The sequence below is a fragment of the Podarcis filfolensis genome, assembly GCF_964270895.1.
Source record: "Podarcis filfolensis genome assembly, chromosome: 2".
In the NCBI taxonomy this organism is placed as follows: Eukaryota; Metazoa; Chordata; class Lepidosauria; order Squamata; family Lacertidae; genus Podarcis; species Podarcis filfolensis.
In genome coordinates this window covers 3,875,226-3,900,636 of record NC_139605.1, presented here as the reverse complement: position 1 = coordinate 3,900,636, position 25,411 = coordinate 3,875,226, and the positions used below count along the sequence as shown (strand labels likewise).

Here is a 25,411-nt window from a genome sequence, read left to right as displayed (position 1 = left end):
TGACCTCCCTCAAACTCCTGTTGTAAATCTAAACTGTCTTCCTCTTCCTCCTCCCTGGGAGGGTCAGGACGGGGAAGCGATCTCCACCACTCCTCCTCCTCCTCAACCCAGTCCCTGACTGGGAGCAAATTCCACAGTTTGAACCATGCGCCCCGTGAGAGTTCCCAACAGAAGCAAAACAAAGCACTCCACACAGTGAGGAGTTGTGCTCAGATTCTCTTGCTGGCTTCCCACAATGCATCTGGTTGGCCGTCGTGAGAACAGGACGCTGGGCAAGATGGGCCAATGATCTTGCATCCTTCTGTTGCAGAAGGATCCCCCAAGAGGGATATACAGTGGTGCCTCGCAAGATGAAAAGAATCCGTTCCGCGAGTCTCTTCGTCTTGCGGTTTTTTTCCGTCTTGCGAAGCAAACCCATTAGCGGCTTAGCGGATTAGCGCTATTAGCGGGCTTAGCGGATCAGCTGATAAGCGGCTTAGCGATCAGCTGTTAAGCGGCTTAGCGGATCAGTTGTTAAGCGGCTTAGCGGATCAGCTGTTAAGCGGCTTAGCGGCTTGGGAAAAAGGGGGGAAAAGGAAAAAAACCCGCAGGAACTCGCAATACATTTTCGTCTTACGAAGCAAGCCCATAGGAAATTCGTTTTGCGAAGCACCTCCAAAACGGAAAACCCTTTCGTCTAGTGGGTTTTCCGTCTTGCGAGGCATTCGTCTTGCGGGGCACCACTGTATATTCTGGTGAATAGCAGAGAAAATAATTCACTTTATCTCTAGCTGGTATAATGTGAGTTTTGAATGCTCTTATTAAAAGTGGGGCAAAATGTAGTCGGAACACAAAAGGGTAAAACTTGGAGGATGCATGAAGTTTTAGGAAACTAGATAGCTAATGTAAGTGGCATCAGCCTAATCATCTAGCCCAGACAACGCTCTCATACCCTTCGACATCTAGGTGGCATCTAAGTGGCAAACTAGGAATTTAATTTCAACTTCATGTGTCTCTGCCCTAATTGTGGGTTGGTTTTGGAGTGTAGCTCTGCTCATGGAATGGTCATTCCAGGTTCCCACTCATGGAAGAGCAGAGGTGAATTTCACTGATTCCCTATTTACCCCACATCACCGTGCATCCATAAGCCCAATGTTAGAAACTCAGATATGTAAGCTGTTCGCCAAATGGAGCCTTAAACCTGGGTTACGGAAAGTCTAGTCCCAAGTTGTTGGGTTTTTTGCAAGGTTTTTTTCTAAAGCAATTTTCCTCATGCGTCGCATGGTGTGCCATTTTGACTCTCGGCGCCACCCAGGTGACTTGCGCTGCAACGCACGGGGCTGCAGTTTTAATCTCGAGTCTCACATCTCGGCACACATCTCAAACTGACCATGCCAGGTCGCAAAACCCTGAAATTTTGAGCACTGTAGGAAGTCCCATTGCCTCGAAGCAGGCAGGACTCAACCGGGGGAGGCTCCTCCCACAGAAGGAGGGAAGGAACCTATTTGCATAGCCCCGCCTCTGAGGCAAGTGGGAGGAGCAACGCTCTCGGGATGACAACCTCCACTCAGCGTGGATCCTTCCCCTACCTGCTCTGGGTGCGAAGCAGCTCTTTCCACTTCGCCACAAGGAGGAAAGGATCCGGAACGTGCCAGTGACGTTTGCCCCCTGCCTGTCAGGGTGACAAGAAGAAAAGGACACCAGCGGAGATATTTTCAGCGTCGCTTGCTTGAGAAGCCCTATTTGCTGCAGGACACAATTTAAGGCGCAACTGCCCTGAGGAGAGGCTGCAGAATTTGGTTTGACTTATATATTTGCTGAGATAAATATGTATACAGTGGTTCCTCGGGTTACAGACGCTTCAGGTTACAGACTCTGCTAACCCAGAAATAGTACCTCGGGTTAAGAACTTTGCTTCAGGATGAGAACAGAAATCACGTGGCGGCAGCGCAGTGGCAGCGGGAGGCCCCATTAGCTAAAGTGGTGCTTCAGGTTAAGAACAGTTTCAGGTTAAGAACGGACCTCCAGAACGAATTAAGTTCTTAACCCAAGGTACTACTGTATGACGCTATTCGTTTCAAAAATATCGGACTGGTTTACAACATTTATACATAAATGAAAATTAGACATCCTGTTTTCACGGTGGCCCACCAGACGCCTGTGGGAGATGGGCAAGCCGGGTTCTGCCCCTACTCTCTCCATGCCATGTTTCATCTTATAATCTTAAAAGGTAAAGGGACCCCTGACCATTAGGTCCAGTAGTGGCCGACTCTGGGGTTGCGGCGCTCATCTCGCTTTATTGGTTGAAGGAGCCGGTGTTCAGCTTCCAGGTCATCTGGCCAGCATGACAAAGCCGCTTCTGGCGAACCAGAGCAGTGCACGGAAACGCCGTTTACCTTCCCGCCAGAGAAGAATACCTTCCCTATTTATCTACTTGCACTTTGACGTGCTTTCAAACTGCTAGGTTGGCAGGAGCTGGGACCGAGCAACGGGAGCTCACCCCGTCGCGGGGATTCGAACTGCTGACCTTCTGACCAGCAAGTCCTAGGCTTTGTGGTTTAACCCACAGCGCCACCCGCATCCCTTATCTTATAATCTTAGAATAGCAGAGAGGGGACCCTGCGGGTCATCTAGCCCAACCCTGTCAGGTGTGCATGCAGGAGCCAGCCCCTGTGACCAATAGGACTTTGCAGGGCGGGGGCCTTCCTAAGTTTGTTCTGAAGAGGCAAGGCGCAGCCACACAGGTGAGGCCGATTAGTAACTCACAGCACCTGGTGGCAGGAGCCAGGAAGGGATATAAGGTCAGCATTTCCCTTCGGCTCTTTGCCACAGCAACATGCTTCCTGCCTTTGGCTTCTTGCTTCCTGATCCTTGAACCTTGGTTTCTTGACTCCCTGCTTCTTGATCCTCGGACACCTGACTTCCTGACTCCTTGCTTCCTGACCCTCGGACTCTTGGCTTCCTGACTCCTGGCTTCTGGACCCCAAGCCATGGGTTCGAATCCTGCCTCCAGAGCAGGAGAAAGCAAGCTTGCTCCATCTTCCATGTGACAGCCCTTGTGATAGTTGAATGAAGCTATTACCTCTTACTTGCCTTTTCTCTGAGCTAAAAGGTTCCAAATGCTGCAACTTTTCTGGCTGCCCTTTTCTCAATAATATGAAATAAATAAACCTTTCTGAACTATGCAGTGTCCTTTTGAGGTTCTGCTCCAAGGGCCTTCGGGCGGTTCCCTCCTTGCGAGAAGTGAGGTTATGGGTAACCAGACAGAGGGCCTTCTTGGTAGCGGCGCCCATCCTGTAGAACACCCTCCCATCAGATGTCAAGGAAGTAAACAACTATCTGACTTTTAGAAGACACCTGAAGGCAGCCCTATTTAGGGAAGTTTTTAATGTTTGATGTTTTATTATTATTATTAATACTCTGTTGGGAGCTGCCCAGAGTGGCTGGGGAAACCCAGTCAGATGGGCAAGGTATAAACAATAAACAATTGTTGTTGTTGTTGTTGTTGTGCCCCAGGAGGTCACTTCAGTGCTGCTATCTCGACTTCAAACCCCCCCCCACCTCTGAGGCGCACTCCATTGTTTTTTGAGACAATCGGATGCCAACAATGGTTGTCGCATATCCATTTTCTTCAGTGTTTCAACTGAAGGGCTAACTTTTATTAAGAAGAACCGCTAACCACTTGGGCTCTAATAATAATAATAATAATAATTTATTATTTGTACCCCGCCCATCTGGCTGGGTTTCCCCAGCCACTCTGGGCGGCTTCCATAGAAACCAAAAATACACTAAAATATCACAGATTAAAAACTTCCCTGAACAGGGCTGCCTTAAGATGTCTTCTGAATGTCAGGTAGTTGTTTATCGCTTTGACATCTGATGGGAGGGCGTTCCACAGGGCAGGCGCCACCACCGAGAAGGCCCTCTGCCTGGTTCCCTGTAGCTTTGCTTCTCGCAATGAGGGAACCGCCAGAAGGCCCTCGGCACTGGACCTCAGCATCCGGGCAGAACGATGGGGGTGGAGACGCTCCTTCAGGTATACTGGGCCGAGGCCGTTTAGGGCTTTAAAGGTCAACACCAGCACTTTGAATTGTGCTCGGAAACGTACTGGGAGCCAATGTAGGTCTTTCAAGACCGGTGTTATGTGGTCTCGGCGGCCGCCCCCAGTCACCAGTCTAGCTGCCGCATTCTGGATTAGTTGTAGTTTCCGAGTCACCTTCAAAGGTAGCCCCACGTAGAGCGCATTGCAGTAGTCCAAGCGGGAGATAACCAGAGCATGCACCACTCTGGCGAGACAGTCCGCGGGCAGGTAGGGTCTCAGCCTGCGTACCAGGTGGAGTTGGTAGACAGCTGCCCTGGACACAGAATTGACCTGCGCCTCCATGGACAGCTGTGAGTCCAAAATGACTCCCAGGCTGCGCACCTGGTCCTTCAGGGGCACAGTTACCCTATTCAGGACCAGGGAGTCCTCCACACCAGCCCGCCCCCTGTCCCCCAAAAACAGTACTTCTGTCTACATAATTTCTACATAATTGCACAGCCACCTGCTCCTTTCGCCATATAGCATTTTATCCGAGCTGCCTCTGATCTTTCACACACACAAACCCCAAGCAGGACATTATACTGGAAGAATTATTATTATCATTATCACAATTATCATCATCATTATTATTATTATTATCTTGAGGGGAGGAGGCCAGATCTGCACAATATACAGTGGTACCTTGGGTTACATATGCTTCAGGTTACAGACTCCACTAACTCAGAAATATTACCTCGGGTTAAGAACTTTGCTTCAGGGTGAGAACAGAAATTGTGCTCTGGCGGTGCGGCGGCAGCAGAAGGCCCCATTAGCTAAAGTGGTGCTTCATGTTAAGAACAGTTTCAGGTTAAGAACAGACCTCCACAACGAATTAAGTACTTAACCTGAGGTACCACTGTATTTCATATCTGGCCGCACCATAGATTTGTCTAAAGGCAGTGTGATTTTCAGTTCCTTGCTTAATGAACCCCCAGAATGAGCTTGCAAGTCATGGAAACCAGATGAGAACAGAGTCCCAGAGCAAGTCAAAAGCCCCTACCTGCAGATCCGTCCCGGACAAATTGCTCCTCTACTTCTTTCAACCAGGAGATGAGGTGTGGCCGTGGAATCTGAGGTCCTTCTTTAAAAGAAAAAAATAAACCATGCTGTTTTTGCGGATTCTCTGGGATGCCCAACACCCACCCCCAGAGAAATAAGAGCATGAGAACAGGCTACTGAATCAGGCCCATCTAGTCCAGCATCCCGTTCTCACATGTTTTTAATATTCTGTTGGGAGCAGCCCAGAGTGGCTGGGAAAACCCAGCAAGATGGGCAGGGTATAAATAAATTTTATTATTATTATTATTATTATTATTATTATTATTATTCCCCAATGGGAAGCCCTTAAGCAAGATGTGAGCACAACTGCATTCACCTCTCCTGCAGCTTCGAGCAACTGGGATTCAGAAGCACCGCTTCCGTGGAGGCTAGTATTGATTTTTAATATTAATACTTTATCGGGAAAAAATCAATTATAAAGACCAACGGAGGGGGGGGGAAGCGGGAGGGACGGCACAAAAATGTGTATAATATATATACAAAAATGCAATACAGTCGTACCTCGGAAGTTGAACAGAATCCGTTCCGGAAGTCTGTTCGACTCCTGAAACGTTCAGAAACCAAAGCGCAGCTTCTGGTTGGCTGCAGGAAGCTTCTGCAACCAATCAGAATCCACGGAAGCCCCATTGGATGTTCGGCTCCCAAAAGAACGTTTGAAAACCAGAACACTCACTCCCAGTTTTCAATTGTTCGGGAGCCGGAACATTCGACTCCCAAGGTGTTCGGGACCCAAGGTACAACTATACTCCCATACATTCTTATATAGACTGATATAGTGTTATTATCCTAATACATAAAGGTAAAGGGACCCCTGACCGTTAGGTCCAGTCGTGACCGACTCTGGGGTTGCGGCGCTCATCTCGTTCTATAGGCCGAGGGAGCCGGCATACAGCTTCCAGGTCCTGTGGCCAGCATGACTAAGCCGCATCTGGCGAACCAGAGCAGCACACGGAAATGCTGTTTACCTTCCCGCCAGAGAGGGACCTATTTATCTACTTGCACTTTGACGTGCTTTCGAACTGCTAGGTTGGCAGGAGCAGGGACCGAGCAATGGGAGCTTACCCCGTTGCGCGGATTCGAACCACCGACCTTCTGATCGGAAAGTCCTAGGCTCTGTGGTTTAACCCACAGCGCCACCCACGTCCGTATCCTAATACATACACAGATGTTAATAGCCTTACACTGTGCAGAAACCCATTCTATCTGTTGTCCCATTTATCCAAACCAAGTCTCTAAGCAGTCTCTTCATAAGTTGCACGTGTTGTCACATTGCTGATTCATTGATCAAAGGGTATCATATCTTTATTCTTCCAGTTTATTAGTATCAGACTGGAGTCTAGCATTGTCGGCTAAGCAGCCATTGAGAGCCTTCCCTCCTCCCCGTGAATTTCTCTCATCCTCTTTCAAGTTCCACAGTTTAACTATGCAATGTGTGAAGAAATGCTTTCCTTTTTTTCCTGTCACTGCTCCTCAGCCTAACCTAGCAGGGTTGCTTGGGAGATTAAAAGAGGAGTGAGAGAATGATGCACATTTCCTCGGGTAGGGTGTGTGTGGAAGTTTGCTAGAAATGCAAGATAAAAACAGGAATTCTCTAAATCAGGGTACCCGAACAGGGGTGCTTTCTGGATGTTTTGGACTACAATTCCCACGTTTTTAAAAAGGTTACATGGGGCGGGAAATATATGAGAGAGAGAGACATTGCACACATTTTTGTAAATCAAGAAAATCTTAAATAAATAAATAAAGAAACAGGGAAAATAACAGAATTTGGCAAGTTTGTAAGGAGTCTATTGAAGCAGCTCCTGTACATTGGAACTCCCTGCTCCTTGATCATTAGGCAGGAATCGTTACGGTATTCTTCTGCTGAAAACTTTTCTTTTGGCAGACCCAGACAGATGATTTGGATGCATCTGTTCCTAAATTTGTATTAGATCTTTCACTGTGTTGTATTTAGATGTTTTAATATGTTTTAAATAGCTTTCAGGTGTTTAAAATAGGCTTTTATTTCATGTATGTGTGTGTGTAAGTGTAATTACAGAACTGTTTGCTGTCCTAGGCTCCTTTTGGGAAGCAGGGTGGGATATAAATTTAATAAATATATATATAATATAAAAAAAAGGAATGATGGGAGTTGTAGTCCAAAACATCCAACATGGAGGAAGGCTGTTCTGATCTATCAGAATCGGGGAAAAGGGGATTCTTACCTAGAGACTCCACATCCCCATCAATCTTCAGCATGACTCCCCTGAACAGAGAGTTTTTTGGCCTGGACTCAGCAGAGCCCACTCTGTTTCTTCCTTTTCCTCCTCCTTGGTGAATTGAACATCCACCTCCTTCAAGGAAACAGGAAGCTGAAAGAAAAAAAGCATGCAGGTCTCACCAGACGCAGAACAGACAGGCAGACGTGTTCGTATCACAGAACTGCAGAGCTGGAAGAGACACATGATGGGTTACCTAGTCCAGCCCCCTGCTTTGCAGGAATCACGGCGAAAGAATTTAGCAGCTTACGAAAAGAATAAAACAATTGTTACCCTGAAAGGCAACTATCTAAAGTGTTCAGGAAGTAACGATTAAAACCAACAATAAGCTGGAAGCAGGTTGAAAAACAGACATCCACGCTTTGCAGGCTCTGAAAAGGCTCGCCTAAATGAAAATGTTTTCAGCAGGTGACGAAAAAAGTACAGTGAAGGCTCCAGCCTGGTGTCAAGTGGCAGAGAGTTCCGAAGTTCGGGTGCTGCTAAAAACATTCTTTTCATTTCAGGGATGCCAGGAACAGTATTCGTCACCTGCAGATCTTTGCATTCTGAAAAAGTGCTCCCTGGCGTTGCATCTAAACCTTACATTTGTTTAATATTAAACCCATGTTTTCATACAGCCATTCCACCATATTCCTTTGCTAGTTTATGTAAAAAAATTTTTTAACTAATAAAGAAGCAGTAGTATAATCTGGCTTGCATTCAACTAACTTTTGCACCCCCTGAATGGATTAATCATGACCAACTTCAACCCCTTAAAACAAACAAACAAACAAATTTCTTTCCAGTAGCACCTTAAAGACCAACTAAGTTAGTTCTTGGTATGAGCTTTCGTGTGCATGCACACTTCTTCAGATACACTTGTGTATCTGAAGAAGTGTGCATGCACACGAAAGCTCATACCAAGAACTAACTTAGTTGGTCTTTAAGGTGCTACTGGAAAGAAATTTGTTTGTTTGTTTGTTTTGAGTATGGCAGACCAACACGGCTACCTTTCTGTAACTTCAACCCCTTAATTTCAGTGGGTCTACGGTGAGTAAACATTAGTTGAATCTGAACAAAAAGTTTACACCTGGTGTTGGAAAGGGACATTATTGAAGGGTGGGCATATATATTTTTAAAGGAAACCACTATTTTTGAGGCTCGCTGACCTCCCGCAAAAGCAAAAAATTGACCTTTTCCTGTTAGGCAAAGATCAGAAGACGACCCGGATGGTCGCCAGATTCTGTGTACAGATCTGTAGGTGCAGACCATCCTCCGACCCAAACTAGTTAGTTAAGAAAACCCCCAAACTCGGTTCCCTGAGTCATCTCTCTGCCCTAGCTTATCTTAAAGTTTTAAGCTTCTGTACGCTTATCACATTTTTAAATTTTAGATTTATTGTTGTAAAGGTAAAGGTAAAGGTACCCCTGCCCGTACAGGCCAGTCTTGCCAGACTCTAGGGTTGTGCGCTCATCTCAATCTATAGGCCGGGAGCCAGCGCTGTCCGCAGACACTTCCGGGTCACGTGGCCAGCGTGACAAGCTGCATCTGGCAAGCCAGCGCAGCACACGGAACGCCGTTTACCTTCCCGCTATAAAGCGGTACCTATTTATCTACTTGCACCCGGGGGTGCTTTCGAACTGCTAGGTTGGCAGGCGCTGGCACCAAACGACGGGAGCGCACCCCGCCGCGGGGATTCGAACCGCCGACCATGCGATCGGCAAGTCCTAGGCACTGAGGCTTTTACCCACAGTGCCACCCGCGTCCCTATTTATTGTTGTACATTGTTTTAAATGTTTGTTTTCCTTCTGGGACTGTACCCCCAAGTGTGTTTTATAAGCTGGTCTCCGACCATAATAAATTATCTATCTATCTATCTAGTATTCATTTACAGAGTTATAATCTGCAGTTTCGTAAGAATATATCAAGGTGGTAGAGGAACCTAGCAAGAGTTTGCAGGATGAGGTCAATGGCCCGTTTAGCCCAGCATCCTGTTCTCACAGTGGCTGCCTGTGGGAGAACCACGGACAGAATCCGATTATAACAGCCCTCTCCCCTTATGTAGCTTCAGACAACTGGTACCAAGAAGCATCGCTGCCTCTGGCCATGAAGGAAGATAACAGCAATCCTGGCCACTAGCCACTGACCACCCTCTCGTCATCTATGAATTTATCTCATCCTTTTTTAAAGCTGAGAGGGACTTTTGTGTGTTTTTTTCTATCTCCCGAATCTTCCAACATTCCACGAGCTCTTGCATTAGGAGAGACAGAGGAAAAGCCTTCCTCTGCCCCACTTTCTCCATGCCCTGTGGGGTTTCATAAGCTTCCTGCCGCCTCTTACTTGTCTTTTTCTAAACAACAACAACAACAATTTTTCCTTCCAGTAGCACCTTAAAGACCAACTAAGTTAGTTCTTGGTATGAGCTTTCGTGTGCATGCACAGGAAAGCTCACACCAAGAACTAACTTAGTTGGTCTTTAAGGTGCTACTGGAAGGAAAAATTTTTGTTGTTGTTGTTTTGACTATGGCAGACCAACACGGCTACCTATCTGTAATTGTCTTTTTCTCTGAACGGAAACGTCCCAATTACGCCGCAACCTTTCTGCGCAGGGTTTTGCTCACCAGAGGACGGTATTCATTCATCGCTGCGAGTCGCGTGTCTGCTGAACTGCAGAGCCTAGCAAAAGCCAAGGGGAGGAGGACATGCCAAACAGCCCCTGCGATTGCCAACAGCTGGAACAGGCAGGCCTGGCCCTGCCTGCAAACCCTGGAGAGGCGCTGCCAGCCAGTGCGGGCAGCACTGGACTAGACAGACGAATTGCCTGATTCAATATAAGGCGGAGCAGTTGCATGAAGTCCCGCTGTCATTCCCAGGCATCTCCAGGGAGAGAGACCCCCCTGCCTGCCTGCCTGCCACCTGGGGAGGACCGCTGCCGGCCTGTGCAGACAGTATTGGGCTAGGTGGACCCAAGGCTCCGACTCGGTATAGAAGCAGCTTTGCAATGCAATTCTGCTTCTGGTCTGGAGTGGGAGGAATATCCTGAGTGGGGGAGGGGGGAAGAGGAGTGGGGGCTCCTTTGCTCTGTAGCGAGGAGCAAAGAAAGAACCCCCCCCCCAAAAATATGGGTGCTCGGTAGGAATTTCCAATTCCGGCCACCCCCCCTCCCCGCCCTTGTACCGGAAATCATTCCCCTTCCTTCCCTAGCCTTTGTCCTCCATTCCTCGGCTCCCCCCCTTTCCCCAAGCCCCCTTTCTTTGTCCTGGGGGGCTTCCCCTGCCCCCCAAATGCCCTTTGCACTCACCGGGCGCTCTCGGGGAATGGGGCGGGGCTAGCGCAGCCACGCGTGGGAAAATCCGACGCTCCTTTCCCACGCGGGGGCCGGGCCGGAAGCGAAAGTGTTTTTTCCAAGGCGTACGCGCCCCCCACCCCCGCTCGCCCCGGCTGCTGCCTGTCTAGGAAGCCAGCCTTTCTCCCTTTAACCCTGAGATGCTAAGCGAGGGTGTTTATATATAGCTTAGCATCTCAGGGTTATATATATCTACTGTATATATTCTTTTAAAAGGCAGAGCTCAATTCGCCACGCGTTAAAGCCATAACGTGCATTTCTAGAGGGGTATTCCTGGGGGAGAAAAAGGCACTTTCCCTCCCACTCCTCACTCCGCAGCACACAGTTAAAACTTCTTCATGCCGCACAGCGGGGGTCCTTTCACCTTTTTTTTACCTTAAACTGTGGAACTCACTGCCACAGGAAGCAGCCTGGATAGCTTTGAAAAGAGGGTCCGACAATTCCATGGTGGAGAGGGCTACCGGTGGCTGCTCGCTGAAATGGATCAACATAGCAGGAAGCAGCTATGCTTTTGAATGTCGGGGGGGGGGGGGGGCACAAGACACTCTCCTGGGGTTTCCAGCAACTGGCCTTAGAAAGCATTGCAACTTCCCTGGATCCCTTTTTATAAAAATTGGTGCTCTAGTTATCTCCCGCTTGGACTACTGCAATGCGCTCTACGTGGGGCTACCTTTGAAGGTGACCCGGAAACTACAATTAATCCAGAACGCGGCAGCCAGACTGGTGATTGGAAGTGGCCGCCGAGACCACATAACACCAGTCCTGAGAGATCTGTTTTGGCTCCCAATACGCTTCCAAGCACAATTCAAGTGTTGGTGCTGACCTTTAAAGCCCTAAACGGCCTCGGTCCTGTATACCTGAAGGAGCGTCTCCACCCCCATCGTTCAGCCCGGACACTGAGGTGCAGCGCCGAGGGCCTTCTGGCGGTTTCCTCATTGCGAGAAGTGAGGTTACAGGGAACCAGGCAGAGGGCCTTCTCGGTAGTGGCACCCGCCCTATGGAACGCCCTCCCTTCAGATGTCAAAGAGATAAACAACTACCTGACATTCAGAAGACATCTTAAGGCAGCCCTGTTCAGGGAAGTTTTTAATGTGTGACATTTTAGTGTATTTTTGTGGAAGCTGCCCAGAGTGGCTGGGGAAACCCAGCCAGATGGGCGGGGTACAAATAATAAATTATTATTATTATTATTATTATTATTATTATTTATTACTACATTGATTACTTTCCAGTCCACGGATGTGAGGGATTGACCTGAGGGACAAGATGCATATTAAGAACTGCAATTGCCCACAACGACCCTGCGAGGTGGATTACCATGGGTAGGCAAACTAAGGCCCGGTGACTGGATCCGGCCCAATTGCCTTCTAAATCTGGCCTGCGGACAGTCCAGTAATCAGCGTGTTTTTACATGAGTAGAATGTGTCCTTTTATTTAAAATGCATCTCTGGGTTATTTGTGGGGCATAGGAATTCGTTCATTTCCCCCCTCCAAAATATAGTCCGGCCCCCCACAAGGACTGAGGGACAGTGGACTGACTGGCCCCCTGCTGAAAAAGTTTGCTGACCTCTGGATTAGGCAGAGAGCCATAGTGACAGGCCCAGAATCACCAAATGAGCTTCATGGCCGAGTGGAGATTTGAACCCTGGTCTCCCAGGTCTTAGACCGTCAGGCTAACCACTGCACCACACTGCCTCTTTCTAGCTGAGTGCCTGTTACTGAACTTTGTAGAGAGAATTGACCCCCCTTCACTTTCTCTTCTGATCCAGACATCGGGGGGGGGGGGCGAGCAAGGGTGTCTGCTTCTCTGCCGCCCCCCCAATCCAAGTTAATAAATAAAAATACTTAAGTAGAAATTGTAAAAAGATTTTGACACGTTTTTCTGAGCACGGGGTGAAAAGAAAGTAATTTAGAACAGCTGTTGTTGTGACATTTCATTCCGAATCTGCTAGAGTAGACAGAGCCAGGACCCATCTTATCTTTGCGATGGCAAGTTGCTTTAAACTGTTTTCAGATTGTGTTTCAATGTTGTAACCCATCTTGGAACCTTAGGGTGAGGCATGGACACAGCCAGGGTTATTTATTTTCTCAACAACAGTTATTTTAAATTACCGTTTTTTTCTGTGTGTAAGACCAGGTTTTTAAACCAAAAAATTAGGTTTGAAATTGGGGCTTGTCTTATACACGGGTAGTGCTGAGGGGGGTGTTTTCTTAATTTACCGTATTTTTTGCACCATAACACTCACTTTTTTCCTCCTAGAAAGTAAGGGGAAATGTCTGTGCGTGTTATGGAGCGAATGCCTACGGATGGTGGGGGGATCTGCTGCAGTCGTGAGCAGAGGATCCATGGTCCCCCTTCCTTCCCTCCTCCGTGGCTCGCTTTGAAACAGCAAAGCGGGAGAAGAGCTCCTGAGTGGGGAGGGGACAGAGAGCCTGCTTGCTTTAAAGGAGCAAAGCGGGAGAGGAGAGGAGCAGCTTACACAATTCCGGAGCTGTTTTTTTCAGCGAGCCAGTGAGGAGGGAGAGAACAGTTCGCTAAATAGCAGCAAAGTTTTTCGCAGGCAAACTCTCTGTCCCTCTCTCCTCCCCATTCAGCTGGCTAAATAGCAGCAAAGTTTTCCAGCGAGCTGGGGAGGAGGGAGAGAAGCAGAGCCTTTAAAGGAGCAAAGCGGGAGAGGAGAGGAGCTATCTCCTCTTATACCCCTCTTCTGCATCATTAACAGCATCCTTCTCCACCCACCCCACGCGTGTTCCTTGTCCCTTGAGTGCCCTCCCCACTTAAAACGTGGTTACAAAGCACAGATCCACATGGATCCTCAGGATTTTTGCACTGGGTCACCCCAAATTCACCATCAGATCACATAGCATGTCCATGGCTACAGCTTGCACCAAAAAAAACACACACTCACTGTTGCCTGGGGCCGCAGTGGTGCAAAAACGTGGTTACAAACATGGATCCACATGGATCCTCAGGATTTTTGCATTGGGCTACCCCAAACTCACCATCAGATCACATGTCTGTGGCCACAGCATGAACCACAAAAATCATACATCCACTGTTTCGTTTAGAATATTTTTTTCTTGTTTTCCTCCTCTAAAAACTATGTGTGTGTTATGGTCGGGTGCATGTTATAGAGCGAAAAATACGGTAGGTAAAGAACCCCTGACCATTAGGTCCAGTTGCGAAGGTCTGGGGTTGTGGTGCTCATCTCTCTTTACAGGCCGAGAGAGCCGACGTTTGTCCGCTCCACAGACAGTTTTTCCGGGTCATGTGGCCAGCATGACTATGTTACCGGAAAAATCTGAGGGCTCCCTTGGACAAAAAGTAAAGACACCAAACAGAGTAAATTGGAGCAAATCAGCAGCCTGTAGGCTTGGCCTTTATTGAACTGTTGCAACAGGGTACTCCCCTCACTTGCAAGAGAGAGGAAAGACACAGAAAAATGGTGTGCAAGGCCTTATAAAAACTTTTGAAATTCCCATCCTGTAGGTCAAGCCCACCCCCAGAAACATCATGCATACATCACAGAAAGGAGGGGTTGAGGGAGGGGTGGTGGTGGTAACCTGAGTGTCCTGTCACCTGGCTGGTTCCCTTCTCCCCCTCCCCATGAGTCATTTTCAGAAGACAAAAGGTAGTTGCAGTTTCCTGCCCCCTGAGGGGGAATCCAATCACTGTTCTTTTGTTATAGTCCATGTTGAATCCACTCGTGTATGCAGTCCGTTGTGTTGTTGATGGTCTTCTGTCTGAGACCATCAGGGTTGGCATAGCAACTGGGCAGGGCTCCTGTGTATGTACTGGCATGCTCAAGGATTATGGCTGCCCTGTATCAAACCTTCCCCATTTTGTAGTCCTTCCTACATGGAGTAAAATAAAAGTGGAACAGTGCAAATCCGATGTATGGTTGACTTTCTATGAATTTATAACAGAAGCGTAGTGTATGTAGTGTGTGAGTGTGAGTGTGTGTGAAGTTTGTAGAAACTGAATGATGGGGGGGGGGTGTTTCCTGCTACAACTAAGCCGCTTCTGGCGAACCAGAGCAGCGCACGGAAACGCCGTTGACCTTCCCGCCAGAGCGGGACCTATTTATCTACTTGCACTTTTTAGGGTGCTTTCAAGGTTGGCAGGAGCTGGGACCGAGCAACGGGAGCTCACCCCGTCGTGGGGATTCGAACTGCCGACCTTCCGATCGGCAAGCCCAAGAGGCTCAGTGGTTTAGACCACAGCGCCACCCGCCTCCTTTCTTAATTTGAAGTCCCTCAAAACACATGGGGGCGTCTTAAACATAGAAAAATGTGGTACTTTCTTTTGACCCCAAGTGCTCAGGAAAAAAACCCTGTCAAAATTTTCATTTGAAACCTAAGAAGTTAAATTTAAAAGAGAGAAACTTTTTCAACACTTCCTTCTCAATTTCCAATGCAGTTTTCCTGTGCACGCTCAGTAAACAAAGCCCATGTCATTGTTGACCTTAGCCGGGTCTGCTAGGTCCTGAATGACTGCTCTGCGGTACAATTGGCACATGGCTGAGCAAGAGAGATGGCCAGTTAGACCCACTGCTGTAGTATCCTAAATTCTGGCGTTCTGCAGAGAACGCCCCACACATTTCAAGGAAGGATGAAACAATAGGCTGCATGCATTCCCTGTTTAGGGAAGTTTTAAATCTTTAATGCTGTATTGTTTTTAACACTTGATTGGGAGCCGCCCAGAGTGGCTGGGGAAACTCAGCCAGATGAGCAGGGTATAAATAAAAAATTATATTAATATTATTATTATACATGTAATAAAAGCAAGCACTGCCTTTTTCTAGGAAAATTCTCGCCAGGAAGGGAGATTGTGGTATCTCAGCGAGCATTTCAATTTCAAATATTCTGATTATTTCTACTTTTAGTTAAGTATTTTTATTTATTGACTTGATTTTTTTGGGGGGGGAGCAGCTGCCCCCCCCAGCTACGCCCATAGAGTGAAGGGTGGATAATATACAGTCCACTTCCCTATTTTCACTGTGACTGAGCACGGTGACTTGTTTGAGACACAAAGCTGCAAGGCCTTGCAAAGAGAGGGAAGGCAGGCTGGGTAAATGATTACACTCTTTCCTCACGAGAACCCGAATCAAAAAGTGCCCCATTCATATTTGCTTGCCCTTTTGTTCCAGACAGCGGGTGAAGGCTGAGCTGCCTCCCAGAGAAAATTGCGCAAATAATTCTTTTATTTGGCTGCTTTTTTACTGGAAGCAGGTAGGTCTGTGCCAGGGGTCAGCAAACTTTCTCAGCAGGTGGCTGGTCCACTGTTCCTCAGTCCTTGTGGGGGGCCAGACTATATTTGAGGGGGGGGAATGAACAAATTCCTATGCCCCACAAATAACCCAGAGATGCATTTTAAATAAAAGCACACATTCGACTCCTGTAAAAACACCAGGCAGGCCCCACAAATAACCCAGAGGTGCATTTTAAATAAAAGGTCACATTCTACTCATGTAAAAACACACTGATTCCCGGACCGTCTGTGGGCCGGATTTAGAAGGCGATTGGGCCGGATCCGGCCCCCGGGTCTTAGTTTGCCTACTCATGGTCTATGCCAACTGTCTTGTCTTTGAAGGGAGGCTTGTCAACTGCTCCTCAGCCCCTGGAAGTTGGACAGAGGGCATGTTTATCTGTGGGCGTTTTATACATTTTTTAAAATAAAAAAACCATGCCACCACTGGCGGAGGAAGAGGCGTGTGGGGGGAGTGCAACGCCCCCGGCAACATGATTCCAGTAGCATGCCATCACGGCTGCCCCCCCCCCCCCCCCGCGCTGGGAGCCCACCCCCGCCTGCCCTTCGCCCCCCGGAAGCTCCGCCACTGCATGCCACTTCAAACTGGGTTTAGAGATGTTGACGCAGGACAACATTTACGTTTCTTGCCTTTTGATTCGTTGTTCCATCTCTTCCAACACGGTTGAAAGAAACAAACAGAATCTAAACAGAAAAAAAAAAAAAAAGGGGGGGGTGTTGCCTTTTGACTTTTTGCAATTACTAACTTTGGGCCAAGGCACTAATGATCCATTAACATGTTGTTGCAGTATCAGCTCCATCTGGTACGCAGGATGAGACCCTACCTGGCCGCGGACTGTCTCGCTAGACTGGTGCTTGCTCTAGTTATCTTTCGCTTGGACTACTGCAATGCGCTCTATGTGGGGCTACCTTTGAAGGTGACCCGGAAACTACAACTAATCCAGAATGCGGCAGCTAGACTGGTAACTGGGAGCGGCTGCCGAGACCGTATAACACCAGTCCTGGAAGACCTACATTGGCTCCCAGTACGTTTCCGAGCATAATTCCGAGCATAATGTTGGTGCTGACCTTTAAAGCCCTAAACAGCCTCGGTCCAGTATACCTGAAGGAGCGTCTCTTCCCCCATCGTTCAGCCCGGACACTGAGGTCCAGCCCTAAGGGCCTTCTGGCGGTTGCCTCACTGCAAGAAGCCAAGTTACAGGGAACCAGGCAGAGGGCCTTCTCGGTAGTGGCACCTGCCCTGTGGAACACCCTCCCACCAGATGTGAAAGAGAAAAACAACTACCAGATTTTTAGAAGACATGTGAAGGCAGCCCTGTTTAGATAAGCTTTTAATGTTTAGTAGGTTATTGTATTTTAATATTCCGTTGGAAGCCGCCCAGAGTGGCTGGAGAAACCCAGCCAGATGGGCGGGGTATAAATAATAAATTATTATTATTGTTATACCTCCTTCCATTGGCAAACATTACTCAGCCCTTTTTGCCGCTGCATTGCTCCCCACCAGCCTCTGTGACCATCGCCACTGCCCTCGCGTGAAGCGCAGGCCCTGCTTGACTGAGAAACGGCACCGCGGAATCGTAAAATTGTGCAGCTGGAAGGGACCTAAATGGTCATCCAGTCCAGCCCCCTGCAGTGTAGGAATCGCAGCAGCTCGGGCAATCTCTGCAGGCTTTTCTCTATTTGATAAGGAGAGGGAAGGTGTTGAGCGTTATGTATTCAGTGGTCTGTGTTTGCCTGAGCTCAAGTCTGGACTAAGGAATCTGAGCTCCTGTGTTCTGATTCGACACATGATGTCCAATCACAGAACATTTCAGGATTTGGGCCTCTGCCATTGGCCCTTGAACTCTGAGTTGTGATTTGCACCTTTGAAGTTTAGACAGCCAATCATGTTGGGAGTGGGAGTGGCCCAGGCTTTCAGGATTGTGTATAAGCAGTTGCTTTGCCCCTGTTTCCCAGTTATGTAGTTCAATAAAGGTTCTTGCTGTTATCACTGTGTCTTGCCTCGTGGGAATCCACCTACACATCATTGAGAATTGTGAACAAAGGACACAAGATGTGGGACACAATATACAGATGGAAGATTGGGAAAAATTGTGGAAGACAAATAAAATTCACTGCATGTGTGGCGTTTAAAGGAAATTATATGAAAATGATGTACAGATATCTAACTCGAGTAAAATTAGCAAAAATGTATAAAAATAAAGAAAGTAAGTGTTGGAAATGTAAATCAGCAGAAGTGACATTTTCTCATATGTGGTGGGATTGCAAAATTGTTAAGAAGTACTGGGAAATGATTTATAATGAATTGAAGAAGATGTTTAAAACCACTTTTGTTAAAAAACCAGAAGCTTTCCCACTAGGTATTACAGTAGTGGATATACCAAGACTGCAAAAAGACTTTTTCAAGTATGCAATGACAGCCACATGAATACTATTAGCACAATATTGGAAAGAAAAAGGTGTCCCATCTAGAGAAGATTGGCAAGTGAAATTAATGGAATATGCTGAAATGGCAAAAATGACAATGAAACTAAGAGGAAGAGACGACAGAGAATTTAAAGAAGATTGGAAGGACTTTATTGCATATATACAGAAGCAATGTACACAGGTTAATACATTAGCAGGATTTTTAAAATACTGGTAGAGATATTATGACTGGACAATAAGTAATTTTAATAATTTTATAATTTAAAATGGACATGCGATATGATGATAAACAATGGAAACAGGGAAGGGAATGGGGGAAGTCAACTCTATTGTTTTTTTCCTATGTTTGAATATGTATTGTTTAATATTAATAAAATAATATTTTTAAAAAGAGACTTGTTGTCAGGGACTCAGGAGCAGGAGCACTGGGGAGAGAGGAAATGGAGAGCGAAGGGGAAGAATCCGAGGGCAGCGTAGGGGAGTATGACAGTGGCCCGAGAGATTCCATGAGCGTCTCCAGCGAATCAGAAGATTCCCAGAAGGGGGCGCCTATGGTCAGGGCAAGGGGGGTCCCAGGGGGGACGCACCAGAAACAAGGAGACAGAGGGGAACCCCAAAGCAGCAGTGGGGGATTGGGACCAGTTTCCCCACCAGAGCGTAGTGGGGGGGAAGAGTCACATGTGTCAGGGCCAGCATCTCCTCCAGCGGGGAGAGAGAGTGAGTCAGGGCTGACCACGCCTCCAACGGAGGGGAGGTCAGTTGCAGCTAGCCCCCCCAGAGGGGGAAGCAGTGACAGAAGCAGCAGTGAAACGGTCAGGAGAGAAGTTACCGTTCAAATGTACAGGCGCGGGGAACAGCAGGAGACCCGGATGGGGAACCAGCTCCTAAAGCCCGCTGGAGGGAGGGGGAAGGCTCAGGGGATTCAGCGTCAGAAGAGGCTAGAAAGGGCGAGACCCCAACGGCCAGGCGGAACCAGAGGCGGAAGGAACTGAGGAAGAGGTGGAGTAAGGCTAGAATCTTAAATTGGTGTCAGGGGGGAGGAGACTCAGACGGAGCATCAGCGGTCTGACAGTTGAGACGTAGAGCTGCGCGCTGCGGCTCTGGAAGTGAAACTGAACTTCAATAAAGACTTTGTACCTAACAACGAAGCAGCGTTGGTCCTTTGTGAGCTGGGACCTTGGGCAGCTCTGACACTTGTGAAAGAAGGAAATACATAGGAAGAGCCTTGCTGGATCTGGCCCAAGCGGCGACTGGTATGCAGGAGCGTTTATGACCGTGCAGGCAAAGCAGAGCCACCATGGCTTGTTTGTTTGTTTGTTTATACCCTGCACATCTGGCTGGCTTGTTCCAGCCAATCTAGGCGGCTTCCAACACATATAAAAATGATAAAACATCAAACATTAATAGCAGCAATCTGATCCAATATAAAAAGTCACAATAACTTTAAAATAAACAACTTATTACCGTATTTTTCGCTCCATAAGGCGCACCTGATCATAAGGCGCACCTAGTTTTTAGAGGGGGAATGCAAGGGAAAAATCTATTATTTAAAGGGCACCTGCTGTTCTTTACCCTGTTGGTGCAACTAATCATGCTTCTATATCTTCTGCCTGAGGGCATGGGATCAAGAAAGTGCCGGCCAGGGTGTGAATCATCCCTGAGAATTTTCCTCACTCTCCTGAGGCAACGTTCTTCCGCTATTTCATCCAGCGGATTCACGGGACAGCCCATAATATCTTGTGCTGTATTCACCACCCCCTGTAGGCACTTCCTATCAGATGATGTCAAACCAGCGTACCACACCATGATGCAGTATGAAAGGACACTTTCTGTTGTTGACCTGTGGAAGGAGATCATCAGATGTTGATTGACATCCTTCTTCCGCAATACTCTGAGGAGATGGAGTCTCTGTTGGGCTTTCTTAACCACCTGGGTTGTATTTATTTTCCAAGTAAGGTCTTCACTGAGGTAAACTCCTAGGAATTTAAAGGAAGAGACTCTCTCCACACAGCCCTCCCCGATGTACAGTGGGGCTAGTTGTCCTCTCTTCCTCCGAAAGTCCAACACCATCTCCTTTGTCTTGCTGATATTAAGGTGCAAGTTGTTCCCTAGGCACCATGCAGATATTTTTTTCTTAGATATTTCTAAACTCTGACGCTTCCGCTTCCTTGCTTCAGTGAACAGCCCCACCTGTCCATCCTGGAAGAGGGTGAAAAGGCCCTTACAAAAGAGTCACTGAACACCTTAAGAGGAGAGCTGTTTCCGTACTACCTGTTTATTGAGCGTTCACTTCTTTGTGAGAAGGCAATACAGCGTTGAGTCAAGCAATGGTTGCCCCACATTTCCCGGTGTATTTCCTCACCACTTTCCTTACTGCAAATAGCCCAATTTCAGGGTGAGTTTGATGATGGAGGGAGTCTGGTACTGCATAAATTTCCTCGTTCCACTGTGCCAGATATTTGGAGAAATAGAGCACTTGAAACAGAGTTTGGATTTGATATCCCGCCTTTCACTCCCTTTAAGGAGTCTCAAAGCGGCTAACATTCTCCTTTCCCTTCCTCCCCCACAACAAACACTCTGTGAGGTGAGTGGGGCTGAGAGACTTCAAAGAAGTGGGACTGGCCCAAGGTCACCCAGCAGCTGCATGTGGAGCAGTGGCGTAGCGTGGGTTGTCAGCACCCGGGGCAAGGCAAGTAATTTGCGCCCCCTAACCCGTGGATTTTGCGCCCCCTAACCCGTGGATTTTGTGCCCCCCCCAGATGTTGCGCCCGGTGCGGCCGGCCCCCCCTGCACCCCCACGCTACGCCACTGATGTGGAGGAGCGGGGAAGCGAACCCGGTTCACCAGATTACGAGACTACCGCTCTTAACCACTACACCACACTGGCTCTCATAAAACACATAAAAGTGGGCTAGATGCACTGGGTTAAAGCTGACCAAAAGTCCAAAGGTAGCATTATTATCAATTTACCATGGAGTGGAAGGTTCGCAGTCTAGGAAGGACTTGCTCACAAATTTATTGACAGCTGCACGACTTATTATAGCTAGGAAGCAGAAAGTCAATATAAAACGGAAGAATGGTATAAAGAGGTGTGGGATTTGGCTATTCATGAGAAATTAACATGTGCTATTAAGGTAAGACGGGGAATATGCAGGATAAATTATTTTGAGGAAGGTGTTTGTAGAATTTGTACTGTTAAAACGGAAAGGGGTCAAACCATCGCAAAGAGGTGCTGAAATTTTGGGAGGTTAGATAGTTACAATGGAATGGTCTCAGTGGTGGGGTGCACATTTTTATTTTTATTTATTTATTATTACTGCTTTGTCAAAATAAAAGGTAATAATAATAATGAGCCCAGCTTCGGCTGAGGAGGGCAGGATATAAATAATTCACCATCATCATCATCATCATCATCATCATCATCATCATCATTATTATTATTATTATACAGTGGAACCTCGGTTGTCAAACATAATCCATTCTAGAAGACCGTTCGACTTCCGAAACGTTTGACAACCAATTGAAAAACTCGCCTTGGAAGCCGTTTGACTTCTGAGGCGCGTTTGAAAACAGAAGCATTAACTTCCGGGTTGTCGGCGTTCGGGTTCCGAAACGTCCGGCTTCCAAGACGCTTGAAAACCGAGATTCCACTGTGGTAATAAATGAACCAGATGAGCCTTTCGGTCTCTTCCAACCCTACAATTCCGTGACTCTGCAGAAAGATAAATCTGGGGCCAAATAAATCTTCTTCCCGGCACTTGGCGTTGCTTCCCTGCACCTGGTTGAAATGCAGGCCGTTGCCTTGCGTAGGAGGCCCTGCCAGTGACCTCTTTACTCTGTTTGCTTGGCAAAGGCACCTTCTGTGGGGTGTTGCAGCTTCCCTTCCCCGTTCCTCCAGCACAGTCCCAGCCCCCTGGCCTCTTTTACCTCCTCCGCCTTGCAAAGAGAGCCAGTATGAAGGTCGATGTGGGAGCAGCAACAGCAGCAGCCCAGAGCCAGCCTCCGCCGCCACCATCTCGCTTGCTTGCCCACGGCTAAATGATGGGGAAGGGCCAGATCCTTGGAGGACCCAGCGCCTTTCTCTTCCTGCTGTTCCTTCTTCTGGGGGACATCTCGGCACCTAGCATAACACCGTAAGCTGCTTGCCTGGACATCTTCCCCTTCCCCTTCTCTCCCTGTGCTTTCCACAAACTTCTCGAAAGAAAATTCGCTTAATTATATAAATTAGAACCATGGAATTGTAGAGTTGGAAAGGGACCAAATTTCTTTTCTATTTGGCACTACTCTCTCTCTTTTTATTAGTTTTTTAACATCCCATTTTCAACAACAATTAAACATACTTTTACATCTTATTCAATGTTTTTGACTTCCATCAGCCCTGTCTGAAAATTTTCCAATCTTAGCGTGCATTTCTTATTTTCCCTATTACATTTCAAACTTATAACCAGTATCTCTATCTTTTTCTACTTTGTAACACTTTGTATATTTCTCCTTACAAAACTTCTTGTAGTCCTACTAGCGTAATTTGTTGATTACAGTTGCTCTTCAAATAATTCATATACTTCTTCCAATCTTCTGTAAATCTCTGGTCCTGCAGGTTTCAAACTCTTCCTGTTATTTTGTCCAATTCTGCATAGCCCATTAATTTCGCCTGCCATTCTTCTTTCGTCGGAATTTCTTCTTGCTTCCATTTCTGGGCTAATAGTACTCTTGCTGTATTTGGTGCTACTCTGCGCGGTATTGCATTTCTATTATTTTGGAAGGGACATAAAAGTCTCATCTTAAACAAAACAACATGGGTTGTAGCCACCTGTAACGAGCCATAGCCCTCTTCAGCTATCTTAAGTGCTGTCACATGGAAGAAGGAACAGGCTTGTTTTCTCCTGCTCTGGAGGGCAGGACTCGAACCCATGGCTTCAAGTTACAAGGAAGGAGATTCCGACTCAACATTAGGAAGAACTTTCTGACAGCAAGAGCTGTTGGGCAGTGGGATGGTCTCCCTGGGGAACTGTCCCTCCTTGGAGGTTTTTAAGCAGAGATTGGATGGCCATCTGTCATGGAGGCTTTAGATGAGATTCTGTAATGCATGGGGTTGGACTAGAGGACCCTCGGGGTACCCTTCAAACTCTAATATTTATAATTTATAATAATAATTTATTATTTGTACCCCGCCCGTCTGGCTGGGCTTCCCCAGCCACTCTGGGCAGCTTCCAACAAAGATTAAAAATATATCTAAGATTCTATGATTCTATGTCCTCATTCCCCTTTCTGCCCAGGCAACACTTGGTGCTGGTACCCTTCGTCATCCAGGCAGAAACCTCCGAGAAGATCTGTGTCCATATGAGGCACCTGAACAAGTCAGTGACGGTGAGCATCACCCTGGGAAATCTAGCAGAGACCAGCCATGTGGTGTCCAAGACAAACCTGTTCCAGTGCATTCCATTCCGGGTGAGTTTTTCTCACTTAAGCATGTTCTCCTTCATGGAGAGCACGGGTTGCGGTGGGGTTAACCAGACACCCCTGTTGCCGGGCAAGTTGGTTGGGTCGGCCCAAAATGTGATTGGACTCCTCAGGTGACTTTGGAGAGTTTGATGTTGCCTTTGAGTGACAGCCTGGGTTGAATATATTCACTGCTTCCTCTTTTCGCTGCGAGCATCGGATAACCCGCCCATCCTCCCTAATTTTAGGGTGTTTTTTTGCGTTTGACCTTGCTATGCCTGCCATGGGGTCGTCTGCTTTGGGGGCAGGGGCCTGGTAGGAATTTTGTCCATTTGGCTGATTGGCTGGTGCCGTTTGGCTTTTGCCTACTGCGTAGCAAATTGTCACAACTTGCAAGGTTGCGGTTAGGCATTGGTTTTAGGAAAAATTGGTTGGTGAAGGGGTATGGATTGGCTGTGCCTGCCCCTCCAGTGCTGTTGCTGCAAGGGTGTTATGTACTGAGTTGAATAGGATCCAAACTGCAGCAGTCTGATTGGTCCTAGAACAATAGGATCCAAAAGGCAGCAGTCTGATTGGTCCTAGAACAATAGGATTCAGAATGCAGCAGTCTGATTGGTCCTAGAACAATGCAGCAGTATGATTGGTTGGCAGGAACCACCCAATCATGCTCCAGATAGAAGTGAATCCACAACTTGATTGGCTTACAGTAGAATTCTGGAATTAGCCAATCATGTGCAGCCCATTGTGTAAATAATGTATATAAAGCAGATACTTTGAGGGGACATTCATTCATTCCTCCTCACCACTATGAGCTGAATAAAGAGCATGAAATCACTTTGCGACTCTGAGTATATTTCAAAAGGTATTCCGTTAAAGGAATCCAGGGGCTCACCATGCTTTTGTCTGCACCCCTGTCAAGGGGGATAGGGCCACGCAAGAGCCCCTGGGAACATTTGGGGAGAGGTGAGGGTCTGGCACCCAACTCCGTCTACTCCCCATAAAATGTTTTCCCTTACTGACTTCACAGGCTCGCGGATGTCAGTTCTGTCCCAGGTAGTCGTAACCAATGCCTAAGCAACCACTCACATTGTTTGCATTTTAATAAAGTTGTGGCCAAAATTATGCCAAAAACCTTAAACAAAAATTATGGTGTGAAGTGTGAATTTATTTAGGGGTGGCTTGGGAACCTCGACGCGCAACCATTTTGTTTTCTGTTACTGATCAAGATGTCTGGGCATTTTTCCAAGGAAAAGCAGGATTGTTGTGGTCTCGTAGGAAGCTGTCTTATTCCAAGTCAGAACACGGGCCTGTCCAGCGTGGAACTGACTTGGCAGCAGCTCTCCAGGATTTTGGACTCCATCCTAAGGAGGACCATGCCCATCCCCCACCTGTGGCCTTTGATCCGAAGCCCTCCAACCTGGTTGCCCTGCTCTTGGTCAACCCAAGGATTACCTATCCCTCCCTGAATTCAGTCCCAAACCAGCTGGGTGTCAAGGCTTCAGGAAAGCTATTCCTCCCTCAGCTGCAGCAAGAGCAGAGAAAACAAGGCAGAGTCTCATATCTATATATCTATC

At 47.4% G+C, this 25,411-nt stretch overlaps 2 protein-coding genes across 4 annotated transcripts in view; one reads left to right on the top strand and one right to left on the bottom strand.

Annotated features, from left to right (window-relative positions):
• Positions 1-10,794, bottom strand: part of LOC310756445 (uncharacterized protein) — a 37,494-nt gene extending 26,700 nt beyond the window's left edge. The window contains exons 1-4 of the mRNA XM_083600543.1: positions 10,658-10,794; positions 7,324-7,470; positions 5,061-5,141; positions 1,569-1,651 (exon numbers count right to left, since the gene is read on the bottom strand). Of these exons, the coding sequence (XP_083456669.1) occupies positions 1,569-1,651; positions 5,061-5,141; positions 7,324-7,357 (198 nt within the window). The 5' untranslated portion in view covers positions 7,358-7,470; positions 10,658-10,794. The remainder of the gene's footprint in view (positions 1-1,568; positions 1,652-5,060; positions 5,142-7,323; positions 7,471-10,657) is intronic.
• An 11,401-nt stretch (positions 10,795-22,195) lies between these two features.
• The window catches only part of LOC310756414 (alpha-2-macroglobulin-like), a 55,750-nt gene continuing 52,534 nt past the window's right edge, over positions 22,196-25,411 (top strand). For 2 of the 3 annotated variants that reach the window (XR_014544858.1, XM_083600370.1), the window contains exons 1-2: positions 22,355-22,531; positions 23,675-23,846. Coding sequence is in view for 1 of the 3 variants with exons in the window: in XM_083600370.1 (XP_083456496.1) it covers positions 22,437-22,531; positions 23,675-23,846 (267 nt within the window). In the remaining 2 variants the exon portion in view is untranslated. Of the gene's footprint in view, positions 22,532-23,674; positions 23,847-25,411 lie in introns of all 3 variants that reach the window. The other variant, XM_083600372.1, reaches the window with a different exon arrangement.